General features: G+C 39.8%; 1 protein-coding gene across 1 annotated transcript in view; it reads right to left on the bottom strand.

Moving 5' to 3' along the window:
* The window catches only part of PXDN (peroxidasin), a 132,991-nt gene that overhangs the window by 9,352 nt on the left and 109,718 nt on the right, over positions 1-13,921 (bottom strand). Inside the window, exons 15-21 of the mRNA XM_075861153.1 lie at positions 13,334-13,442; positions 10,123-10,280; positions 7,998-9,501; positions 6,251-6,385; positions 5,843-6,051; positions 5,282-5,402; positions 3,102-3,222 (exon numbers count right to left, since the gene is read on the bottom strand). Coding sequence (XP_075717268.1) covers positions 3,102-3,222; positions 5,282-5,402; positions 5,843-6,051; positions 6,251-6,385; positions 7,998-9,501; positions 10,123-10,280; positions 13,334-13,442 — 2,357 coding nt within the window. The remainder of the gene's footprint in view (positions 1-3,101; positions 3,223-5,281; positions 5,403-5,842; positions 6,052-6,250; positions 6,386-7,997; positions 9,502-10,122; positions 10,281-13,333; positions 13,443-13,921) is intronic.

The following is a 13,921-nucleotide window of genomic DNA, read 5'->3' as shown; positions in this document are numbered from 1 at the left end:
GGCATCTTCCTTAGGCCTCATGCACACGACCGTATTTTTTCCCACCCGTAAATACTGGCGTAAATACGGGTCCGGTGTCACACGTATTCCACCCGTTTTGCACCAGTATTTACGAAACCGTGCCCGTAAATATGGGTCCGGTGTCACCCGTATTCCACCCGTATTTACGGGCACGTTTTTGGCGGCAAAATAGCACTGCACTAATCGGCAGCCCCTTCTCTCTATCAGTGCAGGATAGAGAGAAGGGACAGCCTTTTCTGTAATAAAAGTTAAAGAAATTTATACTTACCCGGCCGTTGTCTTGGTGACGCGTCCCTCTCTTCACATCCAGCCCGACATCCCTGGATGACGCGGCAGTCCATGTGACCGCTGCAGCCTGTGATTGACCTGTGATTGGCTGCAGCGGTCACATGGCCTGAAACGTCATCCAGGACGTCGGGCCGGATGTCAAGAGGGACGCGTCACCAAGGCAACGGGCGGGAGACCGGACTGGAGGAAGCAGGAAGTTGTCGGTAAGTATGAAAGTCTTTTATTTTTTACAGGTTTATACTGATCGGTAGTCACTGCCCAGGGTGCTGAAAGAGTTACTGCCGATCAGTTAACTCTTTCAGCTCCCTGGACAGTGACTATTTACTGACGTCGCTTAGCAACGCTGCCGTAATGACGGGTGCACACATGTAGCCACCCGTCATTACGAGAGCGCCATAGACTTCTATGGACTGTCCGTGCCGTTATTACGGCCTGAAATAGGACATGTTCTATCTTTTTCAACGGCACGGGCACCTTCCCGTGAGAAAACGGGAAGGCACCCGTCGCCAATAGAAGTCTATGAGCCCGTTATTACGGGTCGTAATTACGACCCGTAATAACGGGAGTTTTTACGGTCGTGTGCATGAGGCCTTAGGGGGAGTTGTTACTGAAGCGTCCGAAGCAGTACTGGTAGTGTCATCATAAAATATTTCTGCTTCTGAAGTGGTTCCCGTATGGCTGCCTGAATCCGGGCACAAAATAGCATAAGCTTGCACGCCATTCTAATACGTATCCTCTAATAACAATTTTTTTTTTAACTTTATTTCCATTTTTCTATTAAATTTCATTAAAAAAAATAAAATAAATTAACACAAAACGAAAAAAAAAAAAACAGTGGGAGGTTATTACAATGTAATATGTAATTTGTGTGTCTTTCACTTTGTAGCTATTCTCTCCACAGATCTCCTCTGTCTCTCCTCTCAAAACCCCAACGGAGAGAAGAGGCGGAGAGCAGAGGAGAGAGCCCACTGTTTACATTCAGCAGGTGGTGATCGTTGTGATAGGGTGTTCACATCGATCACCTCCTCCCATCAGAGGGTCCCCTAACGTTGTCTCCAAGCCCCCAGTTGTAACCTAACAGCTGGGGTTTGGAGGTATCCACGCTGCTTGCAGTGCAATCTCGTTCTAAAGCGTCGCTGTGAAAAGGCGGCACTCTAGAATAAAGCCCACTAATGACCACCGTGAAAAGACATATCGGCGGTCATTAAGGGGTTAATACTTTATAAATACATAAACATAGAAAAAACAAATACAAAAGTTTATATACAAAAAAAGATTTAAAAACATAAATAAAACCATAAACTCAATTGAGACCATCAATGGACCAGCTAACTAGAAGTGTACAAACACCCAGCTATAAAGGGTGACCGCATAAAGAGCGGCAAAAAGTGTCTAGATCACAATCCCACAAATAGCCAGTCACAAAGTAATGCTAATAATGTACAGAGTCAGTTACCGGTAGCCGGCATGATGAATGCTAAAAAAGCTCAATGAGTGACACCACGACACGCATTTTGAAACCTTCGTCAGGAGATGAGAAAAACAGTGTCCTCAGGGTTCAAATACCTCTGCAAAATATTGGTGACCAATGGCACATTAAGGGGGAGTTCACAGTTATTTTTACGTGGAAATCGCACCGCAAAACACGCCAAAAAAGCCTCCCATTGATTTCAATGGGAGGCGGAGGCATTTTTTTCCAGCGAGCAGAAAAACCGGCTCGCGGGAAAAAGATGGGACATGCCCTATCTTCGGGCGTTTACGCCTCTGACCTCCCATTGACATCAATATTTTTTTTTCTATGTTTATGTATTTATAAAGTATTAATAAAGTACTTTTGTAATTCTATTGTGTACATGATTGTTATTTATAAGGAAGGTCTGAATGCATTATTTCTGGGTATTTTGGGCTGAGAAGGTACTTTTTGACTCCCTGCCATAGTTTATCTTTGACATCAATTGTACAGTAAACCATCAAAAGATTAAATTTAAATTCGCAAAAATAGACAACCTTTTGTTCTTAAAGGAGTAGTCCCGTTTTAATGTTATTTTTTGTCTAATTAAAAGTTATACAATTTTCCAATATACTTTCCGTATTAACTCCTCACAGTTTTAAAGATCTCTGCTTGAAATGTTTTTTTTTTATCAGAGCGGTGCCTTCTAACAATCCCAAGCAGAGATCTTGAAAACTGTGAGGAATTAATACATAAAGTATATTAGAAAATGTATACAACACATAACACCTTAAAATATTTTTCAATCGTTCGCAGGATGATTTTAAATGGGGTTTTTTTTTTCCGTATTTTTGGACTTATTGTCGTCCCTTGCTTTGTAATTTATTCATACTTACCAACATTTGAATTCCAAATTATAGGGCATTTTGTCCCTACCCTATCTCACGCCGGCAACATCCCAAAAAACATGCAGAAATGCTCATTTGAATCAAAATTACCCTTTTGTGGTTCAGTTGGCTGGCGAGTCCTGCAAAATTCAGAACTGTTGGCATGTATAATGTATTGTATGAGCTGCCAGAGAAATGGGGGAAATGGACGACAAGTCTGGGCATATTTCTAGTTGTTATTCTTCAGGTGAATATATCCATTGTCCTGAGAACCACATTATAATACCTGTACAATACCAGCACCATATCAGTAATTCTGTATTCTATGGACATGAAAATGGACTTGACCATATTATGAAATGTTTCATATCGGACTAGAAATCCTCCTTAAACAAAAACTGTATTATAAAAGGCACAAGTTCATTCAGAATAGTAAATCTTCAAGCATACACTACCTGTTTTCTAAGACTCGTAATTGTCTTTTGCATATCAAGAACAAACTCCTTAAAGTCGTTAACAAGTGGCATATTCTTTGGTTGTTCAGTACTAAAAGTGGTATTCATATTATTTGGCGAGCTGTGAAAGGAGACAAACAATGAATCGAATTGTAGAGTTGAAACAGAAAAAAAAAATCTGAGCAGCCGAATAACTCATAATTACTAATAGGAGACAGTGGGCACCAATTTGAATTTTACATACATACATATATATATATATATATATATATATATATACACACACACACACACATATATATATATATACACACACACACACACACACACACACACACACACATATATATATATATATATATATATATATATAATTTTTTTTCGATTTTAAAAAGTGACTTATCTTTTACTGATCCTTAGTTAGCGCCTATATTAGCCAGCCAGAGCTGCTGTTATAATTCTACTAGTTGTCAATGGAAACAGTCTACAATCATGTTGTTGGACACACTCCTAACAACTTCTGTAAAGCAGTGGATCAGCTTTTTATGCAGTTGTTAGTGCATGCTTGAAGTTGGAGAGAGCTACAGGTTAAAAACCACTGCTGTACATGTCTGGAGTACAGACAACACTTCTAAGGCTAAGTTCACATCTCGTTTTCTAGCACACGTTTGTGGTATAGGATGACGTATACGTTTTTAAAGTTACAAAACCTCATGCATAAGTAACATACACTTACGATTTTTGTAGTATACATTGTATACGTTTGTGTACGTTCTGGCTTCTAAAAACGTATCGTTTTTTTGTTCTTGAGCTAAATCAAAACTTTGTTAAGATTTCACATATATGGTGACAAACGTAGGGTTTAAGATTGCATACGTCGTCCATACGTCTCCATTGACTTCAATACAAATAAAAACGTATACGTGTGGAATACGTTTTGGAAAAGTACTGAAAAGCGTAGTATACTACGCTTTTCAGGACATGGAAAAGAGAAAGAAAAAAAAAAAGGATAGAACGTAAGCACAAACTACACCATTATGCCAAGAGATTTCAGCTCTGAATCCTGTATAATTGTGAATACAGCTATGGACTAAAAGGGTATTTTCACGTGCGTCAGATTTGTTACGGAAATTTCTGCAACTGAAAAATACATCTGAATAGGATTGTTTCTGCATCATGCGCATGGATTTCTGCAAACTCCATTCAGATAAATGGGAGTCACAAAAATGTCTACAACAATTCTACGGAGTCTGTAACTCAGAATCAGTAAAAGAGGAGTAATCAAATATTTTGACTCAACTTTGTACATATAAAATGAATGTGCATACTTTAAAATATTCAGAAGGCCCCAAATACTTTAAAAATTATAGTATTCATTCAGGACAAACACAGTGGCGGATTACCATATGGACGGTTTGAGCGGGCGCTCAGGTCCAAAGATTTAAAACGTGACAGATCGGCTTTGTAAGGTGCCTGCAAAAAAACCTTCACACAAGGTCACATGGCCATATATGTGTAGGCCCTCAAGCCAGGGGGCAGCAGGGCTCCACAGAGGACAGTGAGAGCTGCTAAGTAATTGTTTTGGTGTCTGCATTAGTTTAGGGGTCTATATTTAGGGGGTCTGGTCTGCGGTCCATATTAGTTTAGGGTGTCTGTATTTAGTGATCTGGATTAGTTTAGGGGGTCTGGCCTAGCCTCCATTAGCGTCTGAGGTCTATTAGTTGAGGAGGGCTGGGATCTGTATTCGTTTATGGGGTCTGGTATGGGAACTGTAATAGTTTAGGAAGTTTGGGATCTGTATTTCTTCCTGGATCTGTATTAATTCTAGGGTCTAGTCTGACTTTAGGGGTTTGGTCTGGGGTCTGAATTTATGTGTGTTACTTCAGAGGTTGGGGATGGCTGCAGAAGGAAGGGGCAAAAGGCATCTCAGGAAGGAAACACTGTAGAAGTCAGAAGAAGTCATCATAGTGGTCTGGGCCTTGATAGAGAACAAGCCTGAAGGACAGCATACTGAACAGGTATGTATACATAACACGGCAGATTTACAAATATCCTCATCAGGTCAGATTTTGGCTCAGAATAAACTCGGTCTAGCTACATCTCTATGTATTATAAGACGAATATTAAATGGCATTTTTAACAATCATGGTTAAAATTACTGCATAACGTGCATTACTTACTTAGAATCTTCATTGGTCAAAAGATTATCCTGGGGTTTTTCTTCCATATAGCTATGGTCCGTGGAGCGTTTACCTCTGAAGTGACCAGAGAAAGAGCTAAACTGCCCTCTTGACCTACAGTCTGAGAGTAAAAAGACTTGATACAACAAGCAACACAAACACAAGTCAAAAAAGCAATGTAAATGGATATATAGCAAATCTTAAACAGAGCTGCAGACTTAAAAAAAAAAAAAAAAAAAGGCATCTCTAGTGGATAATGCCAAAACCAGCAGAAGTGCACTTTACACAAGCAAAAAAAGGGGCGTCTGGTTAAGAAAATCCTCTCTCGAATACCCTCAGGGTATTTCGACTTAATACTGGGGGAGGGGGGGGGGTTGCGTTCCATTCGGGACCTTCATCAATAAGCATTGTTTCCACTTAGAGTGTCTCTCGCTCTCTCTCCTGGAGTAACCAGATTGTCAATAAATTGCGTGGACCTTCAAGATGATTCTTTAATCATTGCTGTACCCTGGTGTCACTACAAGCTATAAGGGGCTAAAATAAATTCATTAAAAGTCATACCCTCACAGCAATCCTTCCAGAGCCGCAGGTCCAGCTGGGGTATCTGTTTACAGCTAATGTAACCATGTGGGAACTCGGCGACTTTGAACACATCTGGCTGCACTTTGGTGATGTTGTCTCCATTGTCACAGAGGACACGTGCCAGAGAGGTCTGCTTGATTTGTGTCAGCTGAGCCGGTGTGAAGACCCCAGGGTTCTCATACCAAAACCTAATCCATCACAATAGAGAAACCAGTCAGACCTTTCACATTCACAGTAGTATACTTGAATAAATGATAAATAATAGTGAATAAATTCTATAATAGGCAAAAAATATAAAATGTTCAATTAAACACAGAAAAATAAGTAAAACATTGACTATACAATTAAGGTGGAAAACAAAAACAGTAGCAACATATTCTCTCTTACCTGTCACCATTCCTTAAATTTCTGAATTGGGTAGTTAGCAAGCACATCAGTGTAGGCCCCAACCGGCTACCTGGAATAATATCTTCTGCCATGAGTGCAGGGAAAAGATCTATATTTAGAGGGGAGCCATATAACCTGAAAAAAAGAACCACCACTTGAAAAGATACGTTAAGGCCACGTTGGCAAATGGTATCATAAAACCCACTTGAGGGCTACAGCCATTGCAGTATATTGGAAAGCTATGTAAAGCTTGCGTGTCTCACTGATGACACCGAAGGGGCTGTACTGTCTACTGCCAGCCTTACGGTGTACTTACACCCATTTACATTAAATGGTAGCAACACACTAGACAAAATCCGTTATGGAAATTTTGCAGTGTTTACATTGCGGAAAATTCTCAGCCTAGTATAGTAGCAGCAGTGTGGATGTTCAAATCTCATCCACATGCTACTGTACTTCTGCAATGAAATCCGTTGTGGAAAACGCAAAGTGATTATGCCTAGTGTGTTGCTATACTTAGGGTGTATTCACACGTGCAGATTTTGATCAGGTTTTTTTAATGAAGTTTTTGAAACCAAAATAATCCAGGAGTGGATTAAAATAAGAGAAGTAGTATCTGCACTTTATGCTTTCTTTCCCTTTATGATCCACACCTGGTATTTGTTTAAAAAAAATCATAAAAAAAACGAATACCTGCACGTGTGATAACACCCTTAAAAAAGGGATACAGCTGTAGTAAACAACTGTATAATTTAGCAGACAATAGGGGGCATTGATCACCTTGCTTTCATTTTGCTTTTCATTGGTTGCAGGTACAATTCACCATATGATCTGACGCAAATGAAATGACATTTTATAATCCTGTGACCACATCATCCATAGGTTTAGGCATGGAAGCTATATCTCAATTTATAAAGGACAAAGAGACAATTAAGGCCCTGTTCACATCACGTTTGTGATGTACGCTTGGTGTGTATGTCGGGAAAAGCTCCTGGCTTTCACACTAAGCATATCCATAGGGCTACATTAGGCCAAAGGAGGCCATAAGAGCGTACTTTTGGCCTCTGTCAGGGCCGGTATACCCCACAAAAAAATAAAAGTATGGGATAGCGTACAAGGCTAAGATATTTGAGCTTTCTGCTTTGGGTCATGGATGGGGTCCCGAGCTAAAGCAAGCCTAGAATTTAGTGTGAACAGAGCCTAAAGCAATTACATTGAAGCTTCTTAACTATATAATAAAAAAAAAAAAAAAAAAAGAAGATGGTCACTTTAAAATAGTTTGATCTACAGTCTCCTATATTATTTCACCAAAAGGAGAAGTGAAATATTTTACAACTTCAGACATCTCAATAGGCTCTTGTTGTGATGCTTTGATATGGAACATAATTTTGTTTGTCTCTTCATCACCAGTCAGAAGATTGTTTATTTACCCGCCTTCAATCATCTTCCATTATTAACAAAACCAATTCTAGCTTACAGTAGGTCTTTGCCACATGGACACTGGTAGAAGCAGCATAAAACTCTTCACATTCTACCAATGACCTACACATTGATTTCAAAAGGCACTAAAAAAGTTTAGGTTAGCCTTTGGATATCGAGACCATTTCCAGATGAAACATCTACTTTCTTTCTTAACACCCAATGCCAAGAGCAACTACCCATTTGAATAAAAACAAATATTGTACTGTACCAAACCTTAAAATAATCATCTTAAAAAATGATAAACAAATTAGGAGATGAGTTTAACCTTCTTAGCTTTTCGACAACATCTGGATTCTTAATTTCATTCCTCAAGTCTTCAAAAGTGTGCACAGACGAGAGATTACAGAACACTCTAAAGTCATGATATGGTGGTATTCCATGGTCACGTCCTCTCTGAATGTTGATTGCTGCCAAATCCAACGCCACACTATGTGCCATTGAGAAGAGTCTTTCTGTCAGCTCTGTGTTTAACAACTGAGAAGGTACACGCATTTTGCCAGCGACACCAATAAGACCTCTAAGAAGAGGATCAATGCCACCTTCATTAACAATCCTATAGGGAGAGAAGAAGGCCTTGTGTAGAGGTAAATGACCTTGTGGAATTGATTGAAAGTTTTCATCTAGTCGATAAAGAATAGGATTGATAAGAGTGTGACCAAATCTAAAGGCTGCTGTTGCAAACTCATTAAGAATTCCAGAATTTATATTGGGGTCATAACTTGTGTACTCCCCAAGCATTTTCATGCCAACTTCTCCAAAAATCTTTGTCAGCCAATGGTCATATGTTATGTGCTGCATTTCAGCTCCAACTATCTTGCGAGCCTCGTGGTAAATTGTGTCACCATCCCAATGAGGGTTTAGTCTCAGCAGTTCTGCAGCGATTCTATTATGTTCTCTAAACCACACTGTGTGCATGCTTGTTAGACCTAGCTGCTCATTCGCTCGAAAATCACCAGCTAAGAAGCATGGGATAGGACTTTCATTTTCATCCCTCATACACTCAGTGGGTGGCCCGGTCGCAAAAGGTAGAAGTGGTTTTCCAGACCGCTGAACAATGCCTTGTTTTAAAAGGCCTCTGTGACTTGCAGAATCTCTGACCTCCTGGGCTTCATGATCAGAACTTCCATAGACATTAGAAGCATCAATGTAAGAGGTTAACTGGTTCATCTGTTCTCGAGGATAGACAGAGTTCATCAGCAAAGAGGTCATTCCACTTCCACAAACTGGACTAGAACGCACAAAGAACATACAGCGAGCGTTATTTCTGACTCGTGGATCATTTGGTGGGATCTTGACAGGGAAGCATGGGGCATCATTTGTACAAACTGAACTGCAGTCCTGGCCATCAGAAAATCTAGCCTGGCTTAGCGCAACTACTGTAGAGTCTAGGTCATGATCCAGAAACTGTCCCCACTGCATTAACATGTGAGTAAATTGTTCATCTGGAGTCACCGTATGAGTTCCTATCAAAGTTGTAGAAACCATGCGTGGCAGAGGAAGGGGATATCCATTATGGAATCCATCAGCACTTAAGCCCCTTGGTAAATTAAATCCATTCTCGTACACAGATTTTAACAATCGTTCAAAAGCCGTCAAAGATGCTCCCCACATTGGATGCTGGAGGTTATTGCAGGTTCCATCATGGGTTCTGTACTTCTGATGAAAGCACATATTGGTGCAATTATTCATCCGTCTATGAGCTCTACATCCTGAGAGATTGGCAATAAGGTTAAGGTACTGAGGCGATACAAGATCATTGTAGTGATAGCCTGAAAATTAATAAGAAAAAAAAAAAAAAGTTGTCAAATAGGGAAAATCTAACTGAAATTGAAGATGTAGATAAACCAAGAGATGACCCACGAAACAATAAATTATCTTCCATTACATAACAAGCTACACGAAAAAGAACAGATTTTCCAGGATTCTAAAAAAGGGTCTGCTGCTTTTTGTTTTTTTCAGAAACGGCACCACTATTTTTCAGGGGTTGTCTCTTGTATTGCAGCTCAGCCCCGTTTACTTGAATAGCCAAGAATAACAATTGTGGGGGCTGGGTTAGACCCTTTTTTTTCATTCCCAGACAACCCCTTAAAGGACTTTTTATATTTAACAGTAGGACCATGATCAACCATCTTACAATCAGTTAGTGATGTGTACTGTAAGACCAATATCAAATCAAAGTCATCAATCTCCTATTATCATTCTGTAAATTTATAAGCTAAAATTAAAAATAGTAAGAATAACTGATCACCTGAGCCTCATGCAAGCCAGAACAGATTCCTCAAGGAAATTTCTAAGGACAGAGACTGCAAAAGCCATAACAGATATCCTAGTTGCCACTGAAAGGACAGAATATAGAGCAATACAGCCCATACAAATAAAGGAATACTTACTTGTCCCATTTAGGTCAACCATCAAACCATTCTGAACATGGTCTTGTATAAGCTGGAGGGTTCGCTCAAATATTTCCCCTGCTCTAGCTTGCTCTACGGTGTATGGATCTCTTGGATATCTGAAGAGGGCCAGAAGGTCATTTGGAGAACGGGGAGGACTGAAAAAAATGGAAAAGTGGTCACAAATGGGTAAGGGTACAGTACTCCTAGACTTTAAATGTATAGGTACTAACAATATTATATTATGTACAGAGCAATCCACCTATGTAGTTGATTTTGAGGCAGATGAATGGGGGAAGTAAATTCTTCAAGTATCAAAAAGTTGAGCATCACTCATTTCTTTATTCCTCACGGATTATCCACTAGATATTTTGACACTTTTTTTTTTACCCCATTATTCTGGTTAAAACTGCTCAAGGTCAACATAAATAATTAGTAAAACCGGTATTTTCTAGTCCAGCCACAAAACCTCATAAATGCCGTGGATGCGGGTCCCACATTTAAATGCTCATTTAACATACAAGGTGCACATTAAATTAGGACCCTAATGGAGAGTTTGGGGGCTCGCTGAGCAGGTGCACTAGCTTGCTTTTCTTTAATGTATATTTAACTTTATATATTTCTTGTAATTCTTGTCATTATATTCCCTTTAAAAGGACTCTTCAGGCAAAACATAAGTCGAGACATAGCCATGATTAAGGACACAGCCTAGTGCCTGAAACGCGTAGGCTAATTTATTGCCGCATATCACCACCCTGTCTTTTCCTCCTGGTGTTCTATTTCAAGCTTGGATAGCTTGCATCTAATAAAGTGGAAACCTAGTTTTTCCTATTTTGGATATCACAATCGCTGGATCTTCTCTATTTTTTTCTACAATTGCTGCCGTGTGCCGTCGCGCTGACCCGGGCGATTACGAACACAGGAGTGTCAGATTGGTGAGCTGGAGGTTTCCTCCCATTTCCCTCTTCCCTCTATATTATTACATAGTATGCAAAGTGCAGGTCCTTAGGGGGAGGTCCATGACACTGGGATCCTCTCTTTGGTGTTCTTTGAATCCCTGTGTCCTACACCACCCTCAAGCCCTGAACTACAAAACACTCATTTTTGCAAAGAGCGTTTCTTTTAAGCAATTCATTCATTTGCAGCTTTGGATTCAGATTCGCTTTGAGCTAGACAAGGATAGTAAAAAAATCAGGGCTAAGCTTTTCAGATTTTAAATGATTAGAAAATAACGTTTCTAAACATTTGTCACATAAAATAAAATCAAAACTTGGAATATCCTAGACTATCAATAATAAAGTCCCGTAATGCCCAATCTTCTAGCAAATCTAATAGGCACGGTCAAAATGATGATAGTGAAAATTGTCCCCCAAAAAGTTTGTTTTAAAAGTTATGAGCTTTTTTTTCTAAATATGCAAATGAGGCTATACTAGACAAGTGGGAGGTAACACCAGCGAGTCTCCTGAGGTGGAGCTACCGTGTCACAGCCTCTGACGCTGTCCAATCAGCATGAAGCTGCTTCACAGTGTGAGAGGCTGAGGCTGGAGGGAAGGGGGAGCACTTAAAATAGTCATATCACTGGCTGTGGACCACCTAGAACAGCGGTTCTGGTAGCACATTAAAGATAAGATTCTAATCTTTCATATGACACCAGGATCACCGTTCTAGCTGTAAAACAACAGGAGGGATCACCAGTTTAAAACACAGTCGGGAATGGAAGCTGTAAACTATATGATCACACTGTGTTGCTTGGCAGGAAAGGGGTAGAAGCTATAAGCTGATTGGGCGGTGTAATGTTTTCTGTATGACGCTGTCCAGAGTGAAAAGAAAAAGAGAGTCACCTCCTATTTGGAAAGTATAGCCAAATTAGCATATTTAGAAAATGCACATAACGTTGCAAATAATAAAACGTTTCTGGAAAAAAAATTACACTGCAGTTATCAGCATCATAGCTCCTACTAGATTAGTTCGGAGATCGGGCATTAATACATTAGTGACAGAGCCTCTTTAATGTTACACTGGCTTTAGGATAAAAGGAGATCAATTTTAAATGTTGGCATTCAATTTGACCACTGATGAGGACCAGGCATCACCATGCTCTGCTTAGTGAGGAGCAAATAGAAAAAGGTTGAGAAGCCCTGATTTGGGGTATATTCACACACAGCTGTATTAGTGCAGTATAAAGCGGCACTATTACAGCACTGTAATAACCGTGGCAAAAAAAGATTTTACATGGGGCATGGTTGCAGTTTTCCAATAATTGTGGTTTTAACTAACAGAAACCGTCAAATTCTCTGAGCTGCACTGTTTCTGTGACTCCCATAGAAGTGAATGGGAGTTACGGAAACTGCATAGCATAGTGAGCTATGATGTTTCTAGGACTCGGGAGCTAAGGAAACTGAGTAGTTCCTCGTGCCACTCTCTTTCTGTAACTCCCGTTCACTTCTATAGGGGTTACAGAAACAGCGTAGCTCAGCTGTTTCCGTTCTCTGACCACTGTGTGATGAGATGGTCCAGAGATAAGAGGGACAAGGTAGAACGGCGTTCAGGAGGTCCCATTCTAGAGATAGGTGCTGGTCCCAGAGGTGGAATCTGTATCTATCGGACATTTATAGCATATCCTGTGGATATGCCATAAACGTCCAAGTTTGGAAAACCCCTATAATACATATTCATAGAGGTAATAAACTTGGTTGTCATTTGGCACAACTCAAGATTATGTTTATCTGTGATTTTACATAGGACAGCAGGTCAGATGGACAAAGCCTATTTCAGTGCCTCAAGGCATTTTAGCCCTTCTACTGTAGCTGTAAAAAACACTGGTAAACAGTATTAGTGTGAATGCAGGATAGTAAAGCAGGATAATAAATGTACGGCAGTCTGAGAGGTATTACATGATGACACTCCTGACTTGCTAGCCGTTTCCAACACTAGGTATAATTAAATTGTCAGTAACCTAGTAAAACTGGCACAGCAGGCAGGGTATTTGAGTTCGGGCACAAGCACCAACAAGAGGAAAACCTTATTAGGAAACTTCCCTCTAGATCATACCACTGTAATTCCATTCTATAAATGTAAACGTTCTATTCTTGCCAAAACTACCCACATCGTTATACTACAAGTGACTGAAGAGGTGATGTTGTTTTAAGATCAAGGTGTTTTACTTCATTGAAGGAAATCATGTTCTTATTCAGAATTACAAATCCAATACCTGTCAAATAAATGCGACCTGGTTGAATTTATTGCTCTGTCAACTGTGGCAATCGCTTCATTAATTGATACAGTCACAAAGGGGTCCCCAGTACGACTGACTTCAGGAACTTAAAGGAAAAAAGAAATCAATATTAGTAAGCTGTGCATACACAATAACGAATGTAAAAATAGACATTTTCTATATTGCTTTCTGCCTTTCACAGGGACCGACCAGCACCCCAAAGGGCTCGACACAAAAAAATGGACCGCTACAATAACAGGGCTGCAAAGGTCCAGGAGCAGACAACCCAATTCGAAGCCAATTTATAGCCAATCACTTGCCACTAGGGACTATTTTTTTTTTTTTTTTGACCCTACTGATATGTCCAGTGTGCACAATTATAATGACAATGTAAATAACAGTTTTCAATTACAAGTGGACATGCATATGTTCTGTATAGATTGAAGGCAGGCCAATCAGTTCCTCTGGTGGACCTAAGGTACCCCAGTCTGACAATGGCATTTCAACATTAATTCCTTAAAGGGTAACTAAACTTTAAAAAAAACAAAAAAAACTTGTGACAGGTCAGAAGTTTTGATCGGTGGG

The sequence above is a fragment of the Rhinoderma darwinii genome, chromosome 4 (genome assembly GCF_050947455.1).
Source record: "Rhinoderma darwinii isolate aRhiDar2 chromosome 4, aRhiDar2.hap1, whole genome shotgun sequence".
In the NCBI taxonomy this organism is placed as follows: domain Eukaryota; kingdom Metazoa; phylum Chordata; class Amphibia; order Anura; family Rhinodermatidae; genus Rhinoderma; species Rhinoderma darwinii.
The sequence above is the reverse complement of the archived record's forward strand: the minus strand, read 5'-3'. Positions and strand labels throughout refer to the sequence as shown.